Consider the following 7,543-nt stretch of genomic DNA (forward strand, 5'->3'; position numbering starts at 1 on the left):
ATAAAATTGGAGTTTTTCAAGCTGTTTCTTGCAAATAAATCTTCGTTTAATAAATAACCAAAATGCGACGTACAATTCCCGCTACAACATAAGAATTCTATAAACCTATTAAATTCATAACCTTTTGTAAAGGAGACTATTTCGAAAAGTACACAATATTTTTATTTCCTTAATTTTTATTTTATCAAAGTGAATTCACAATTTGTATATTAATGTGGATTTAATTGAGGATTTCAACTTGCTTTACAGTTTTGAAGTTATTAATTAAAATAAAGTCAATGAGGCATAAATCTATCTAAAAAATTGAGTGTCATGTTGTACAAAAAAGCGCTGCATCTTTTGTATAAAGACACAGTGGAATGCATACCCACTGCATTGTATAGCACTATAGGTTTTGATATCATCTTATTCGCCCTTATCATACTGTATTTTTAACTTAGCACTCTAAAAAATAAAGAAATGTGAGAATACTTAATAACAAGATTGAGAATAATACAGAAACAAAATACAGCTATAAAACTTTGTTTTTGTACATCTCTTCTTAATAACAGCTTTAAATGATATCAAATTTCTTTCCTCAAAACATTAGGATACGAATCCAACAAAGGAATAAAATAAAACTAAAATACCTGTCAAAAAACATAATTAACTTTTTAGGCAAGACCAAAATTGAAGTCGCCTCTTATAATTAAACTTTTGGATAGTTTTTTTTATCCCACAGTTAAAGTCCACAGTACTCTACCGATTTTAGGCTGTCATATAAACACCAGTTTAGATTATCCATATATAAATATATTTTTGAACATTTCGCACCTTTTTATTTAAACATTGTACCATCCTGTTGTTGTAAAATCAAGGTGATGTTTTCTTATCTATTAACGCGTGGATACACATCAGTGAATTGCCTACAGATGCGATGCTAGGTTTAATTAAAAATTCTCAAAAGAGTTTCAAATAACTTTCTTAAAATTTATTGATGCGTTGAAATGTTATACTGTTCATTTTTACATGTTGATATATATATGTTTTGTCCTTTCTTTAATATCTAAAAATATGCCGCGATAGAAGTGACATTTAACAAAAAATAATTTTAAATCAAGAGGCGACTTTAAGTGAATCAGTTTATTTATTTCAAAGATTATTCCAGTTAATGTTTTGAGTGGATCTAATTTCATATGTTGTCGTTTCATATTGTAAGAAAACAAACAAAAGAAAGTGTTTGTTTAAGATGCTTTAATTATACGATCATAACATGATCCCAAATGTATTCTGTCAGATAGTGGTAAATAGAAACAGCCAATCAAAGACCGCCTCAAACGACTTGTGGTAATTTAATCGGCCATTGAATGTCAATCACACGCCTCTCAGCCAATCACGAGTAGCATATCTGAGGACATCAATCAACGGAATGAAACTGTGACTTCGAACGTGAATAGGACAATTTTAGTTTAGGTTAATGCATAACTCATAAGAGTCGTTAGAGTAGAGTCGTTTTGCAATTCAGATCAGCGAAACTTATGTGTAAAACTATTACAACAAACTTAATGTGTACCAAAACTGAATAATAGATATGGCTACTAGTGCAGGACTATATCTGGCCTCAAGCACACCGCCTTCACTTAATACAACCTCTCTAGGAGACCAAATTCACAATATGCAGTGTGGCATTTCTCAACAAGCTCAATACCATCACAGAAATGATATGGACTTAAAATATCAGGAAATGAAATATATGCCCCCGCAGCACCAAAATGGTCATCGGTTGGACTACCATAACCCATGGGGCATTCCGTGCACGGACGCTTGGAACAATTCTGCCATGCCCCAACTTCAGGATATGAGGGATATGCGAGAATCTGTTGTGATGAGGGACATTAAATATGACATTAAACAAAATCAAGGAAACGATGGAAGTCAGCTAGCTACACTACATCATAGACCTCAGCAGATACATTCTCCACATGCCTGGCACACACAGTTATCTTCACCGCATCTCAACTTGTCAAATGGAGGGGGTGGTCAGATGCAACATCATGGGTACGGAATGCCAATGAACGGTATGTTATCTCCTCATGGCATGCACCCGGCTATGCGGGACCCGGAACATGAACTGGACCATCACAATCCTTCTGACGAGGACGCCCCATCGTCAGACGATCTAGAGGCTTTTGCGAAACAGTTCAAACAGAGACGAATAAAGTTAGGATTCACCCAAGCAGACGTTGGGTTAGCTTTAGGGACATTGTACGGTAATGTTTTTTCTCAAACGACAATTTGTAGATTTGAAGCACTTCAATTAAGTTTTAAAAATATGTGTAAACTCAAACCTTTGTTGCAAAAGTGGTTAGAAGAGGCTGACTCAACTACTGGATCAACTACTAGTATGGACAAAATAGCCGCTCAGGGTAGAAAAAGAAAGAAGCGTACAAGCATTGAAGTGACAGTCAAAGGTGCGTTGGAGCAACATTTTGTAAAACAACCAAAGCCGACAGCACAGGAAATACTTCACTTAGCGGACTCTTTACAGCTAGAAAAAGAAGTTGTGCGTGTTTGGTTCTGTAACCGAAGACAGAAAGAGAAACGAATGACACCACCGGGTGTAGGAGCTAATGGTGAACTTTTAATGACTGATTCCGATCAGGGAGAAAACTCTAGTGATAGGAGTCCAATGTCACCGCCAGTCAGTCATAATGGACTAAACGGGGTCCACCCTGGAAACCAGAACGGTATGAGTATGTCTTTAGCATCGTCTATAAACGGAATGTCACCCAGTGGTCACTTAGAAATTGGTCAATTATTAAACTCTCACCTTCAACAGCCTCAAGCTCATCATTACAATACACAAAACCATTCGCCGACCCACTGATAAACTTTGTGTGAAAAGACCTTAAGGTTTTATTCTTAACAATGTACCAAGAAAGTGTTTTGCCGTTCAATCGTCCAAAGGAAGGTGTCACCTCCGCTTCAATACACGGTGATGTATACCATATACATTTATTATGCATTTTCTTATATTCATAAGAACGTTATATTAACGGTGTCAAAAAGAAAGGGCCAGAAAATATGTTGTCAAATACTCCGAATGATTTGGTATGTGTATATAATAGTAGACTTTTTAGGAAGTTTTATTTAATAATATTATGGAAAGTGTCTGATTAGTGCAATTTGTGAATTCTACCAAATACGTGCCTATATAATGATGTCTGTCTTTTCCAAAAAGAATTAAAAAATTATAATGCGATCGTCTTTCTAAATAAACAAGAAGAAAGTTGATCAACTCTTTACAATTCAAATATTTAAAGTTAGCATTTATATTATATATCCCAGAAAGTCAACAAATCAAGTCGGTAATATTAAACAAGATTTTTTAAAATTGTTTAAGTGAGATTTTAAAGACATTTAAACTTCAATTAATTATCCTACGAAGAACTATATGTACTTAGATCCTTGTACAAATCATAATTGAATGATTAATTTTTAGAATTTATTTTCTTATCATTTTGAAATTAACATACTCTACTCTGTATATTACAATTAATTGAGTTTAAATTCGGAAACACCGAAAGTATAAGTTTAATCTTATTCAATTTATGAAACAATATTTCAATACACAAAATTATAAATTGTTTATTGTGTGTAACTTGATAATGTTACATTAATTATTTTAAGACTAATTTATTCTTATGATAAGGAGAATTTGTTTGACCTAACAATTACCGTATGTCGCTTGATATTAATAAGAATATCAAATCCATTGATAACTCTTATCATTCCGTGTGGTGTTATTTTTTATTAGCTGGGTTGTAAATTTATTAAGAAAAATTCAAACTGAGAATATTTTTCATTCCATTTTTGTAACACTATTTATTTACGCTGTTGAACAGTTATTTATAAACGTCCTTAGACATAATGTCGTTGGACCCTAATTGATATGTGTGTTTTTGTTATTGTTTTTCTTTGATTTGTAAGAATATATTGTGATTTTCATTAATTTAAAAAATTACATGTCCATGTTCAGGGTTTGAAGTTGCCTGTACATTAATAATAAATATTTTTTAACAAAGTGAAAGAATTGTATGTATCTTGACTACCCCTTGAGTGCACCTTATATCAATTTCATATCAGATATTTTTTCTGATGTAAATTGCTCCAAATTAAGGTGAATTATGTTTAATCTCGTATCCTTTACACACCCACGAATTCCAAACATTTTATAAAATAATTGAACAAAATATTTTCCTATTATTTTTGTTGCAATATGAAGGCTTGTGGTCGGATTCTGGAATAAAAACATAAATCTTGTGATAAAAGTTCAAATAATCTTTTTCTTGTAACTTTATTTTTGATGAAAATAACAAAAATAATGAAAATTGATCTTACAACTTTTATAAATATCTGCTTATTTTTATATTTTGGTAATAATTGCTGATTTCTTTAGACGTTAATGTGAGTTTAATTTGTTTTTTAACGTCACTTGAGTGAGAACAATGCGGATGAATTTACAGTATAAGGTTTATGTGTTAGGAACTGGTAAGGTTTTCAGAGTTAATGAGGTTTAAACGATATAAAATTGATAAACTATAGACCGATTTAAGATGTCTAAGCCGTGTTTTAACTTGATATTAAACCGTGAAGTGATTTTCTCAGTAACAGCTGGGATGTAATTTTATTGCCAGTATATTTCATTTTCTTCTAATTATTTTACTTTGATATTAATATTAACTGATGTATTTATAATTACATGTAGATTTGCAAACTCATAAAATAAATTAAAGGCAGATTATTTTATCTAATTTTTTGGGACATAACTAAACAACTAAGTTAAATATTTATTTGCAAATACGTTTTGATTTTGTAAGAGATAGTTTTGGGATAGCGCAGCCTCGGTATTGTTAACCCGTGTTTTAACGTCTTTTTAAATGTTTTGAAACCACAGGTTAAAAACAAAAATTTCAAATCATCATTTTTTTCTTGAATGAAGATTTGTCTTTTTCACATTATCTTGGTTTTGTAAGAATTAACCTATATGATTATGTGATTTGTCAAGGGCAATTCATTACATCTGATTAATTAGTACAACACACTATCTATTATGTTACAAACTAGATTTATACGTGTGTACATCCATCAACAAAAATATTTTCTTGTCCTCACCAGTATTATCTAGGAGGGATTAGATTTTCGGGGGGGGGGGGGGGGGGGGGACTTCTTCAAAAACCTTTCAGCAATAGAATGATTTCTTATATCTTTTGCGGTCTTTAGGTTGCAGTCTTATTTTCTTTAATTTACAATGGGAAACTGAATTTTATTAGGGCGTTCAAATTTTATTATAAATTTATGACACTTGGGAAGGTTGATGAAATCTACCAGATAAATAATGCAAACTGACTAATGATTAAGTTAAATAAATCTCTTTCTTGTAACTATACTGTATTAAACCCTTTCTAAGTGTGTCTGCGTTTAATTAGTTCAACACATTTTATTAATAGCAAACGACTCTAAAATGAGAATGTAAAATAATAACAATTTAAAAAGTATATAGCCCGTTGTTGACTAGTTTTTTCGTTTCTCTAATTGGGCGTTCACCCGATCTACCGTCATTGACCCTGTGGGGCTCTTAGAGATTTTTAGACGATATTTTATCGTATGTGACAAGTAATTGACTTTTATTTAAGTTTTAGAGCCCTAGGGCTTTTTACTAGGTTCATCTAGGTATATTAAATCCGTTTCAGCTTCATTTTTACATGATAAATGATTCACATATGTGTAAAAAAAAATATGACAAGCGCGTATAAAAAAAAGATATATTTAATAAGATAAGAAATTTTAAATGGACGAAAAAAGTCTTCTTTTTTTAGTTCTATAACAAGCCTAATATGCAACAACAATTTTAGGAAAATATTTCAGCTGAGCATGATTCCGTTCATACAGACTGAATACATGCATGAATAGGACAAACGAATTTTCTTCTAAAGAACACTAGTGTCCCAGTGTCTGTTTTGTTGTTTGGTTTTTGTTTATATATATTCAAGGAAAATACGTTGGTTATTGAAGTGTTTACATTTCTCTTTAAACATGAGACGTTTTCTGTTCTACTCGATTGATTTTGCCAATCTATTTTGGTGTAAGATGGTAAAAGTTGGAAAATTTTGTCCATTTCTTTTCAAAAGTCTTTCCGTTTATTCTTAGAATCGATTCAGAGAAAAGACAGTGGAAACATACGGTGTATATGCATAGGAAACATACGGTGTATATGCATATAATGAGACAATATGAAATGTTTTTCTTTTCTATTTCTTGTTTCTTTTCCGTTTTCCCTATCTTTCGTTTTCTGTTTTGTTTTTGTCTTGAATAGATGTTTTAAGTGAATAAACAATGAAACCTCGGACAAAGAGGTGGGGGAAGGGGGCAATAATATAAAAACAAGTTGTGTTATGATGACCAATGAGACAACTGTCAACTGTTATGATGACCAATGAGACAACTGTCAACTGTTATGATTACCAATGAGAGAACCATCCACCAGAATTTATCGACGTGCTTGTAAACAACTATATCTAGGTCTGGTTGATAAAGCCTGTTTACCACAGTGAGGAACGAGACTTGTTATTCTAAAGTTAAATCTCTCACTGTTTTCCTTTCGCAATTGGGTTCTGAATTTGGCTTTTGTTTTAATGTATTTTAAACACTGCAAAATACAAACAACTCATAAAAAATCAAATGTTAAGTCAAATAGAATTTTCAACAAGTAACGTATTGTCAAAAATTGAAGGCAAGGCAGAATAGTATACATATTTCGCATTTTCTATATAAATAAATGCAGATGTTGTGTATACGCCAGTGAGACAGCAATCTAGTGACACAAATAAACAAAAGTCATACAAAGGGAACAATCTATCGTATCTTTTAATTCAATTTTAACACTTGCACAATTACGGAAATGTAATTGGCATTTATTTTTGATTCTGGAGAATCCGATGAAAGTTTAAAAGATTACATTTGTTAATTACTTTTATGATTATAGATGCTTAAATTTGGGAGGCACTTACCTAAAATGTGTAAAAGAAATAACACAAAAATAAGGATCCATGCTACATGTTTGGAAATGATGGGATGTGGTGTATTACTTCAAAAAAAAACCAAAGCCATACACGCACTTAACAAACCAAAAAAGAACAGCGCTTAGTGCTAGTGCTATATTTTTCTATGAGGCACATGCAGTTCAGATAAAAGTAACAAAATTCAATATGTAAAAAAATTAAATTAAAAAATATAAATAAACATCACAAACATCTTTAATTATGTACCGATAGCCTGTAAAAACACAGCTATAGATCTCGGGACTCATGGAATACATTTAATCATGGCTTTGCAATAATTTTGAAAACTGTTCTTATATACATGAAGAACTGCCGAACAGGTTTTTGTTGTTGTTACCCTTTTTATCATTGAATAGAGCAACATTTTCGGAGATTGTTTTAAAGACCACAGAATGCACTATCTTTGTAAAATTGTGAATACACTCCTATTATAAAATGTGTTC

The 7,543-nt window shown here is 31.7% G+C and overlaps 1 protein-coding gene across 1 annotated transcript; it reads left to right on the top strand.

Annotated features, from left to right (window-relative positions):
- The first annotated feature begins 1,158 nt into the window (after positions 1–1,158).
- On the top strand, positions 1,159–4,063 carry LOC127725811 (POU domain, class 3, transcription factor 4-like). Its single transcript, XM_052233100.1, has one exon. It carries the CDS (start codon positions 1,571–1,573, stop codon positions 2,864–2,866), a length of 1,296 nt encoding a protein of 431 aa, XP_052089060.1. The 5' UTR covers positions 1,159–1,570; the 3' UTR covers positions 2,867–4,063.
- Positions 4,064–7,543: the final 3,480 nt, after the last annotated feature.

This window comes from Mytilus californianus, unplaced genomic scaffold, assembly GCF_021869535.1.
Source record: "Mytilus californianus isolate M0D057914Y unplaced genomic scaffold, xbMytCali1.0.p SCAF_15, whole genome shotgun sequence".
NCBI lineage: Eukaryota > Metazoa > Mollusca > Bivalvia > Mytilida > Mytilidae > Mytilus > Mytilus californianus.

Excerpts from the sequence above, each read along its gene's own strand:
- LOC127725811 (XM_052233100.1), top strand. The coding sequence starts at position 1,571 with ATGGCTACTAGTGCAGGACTATATCTGGCCTCAAGCACACCGCCTTCA.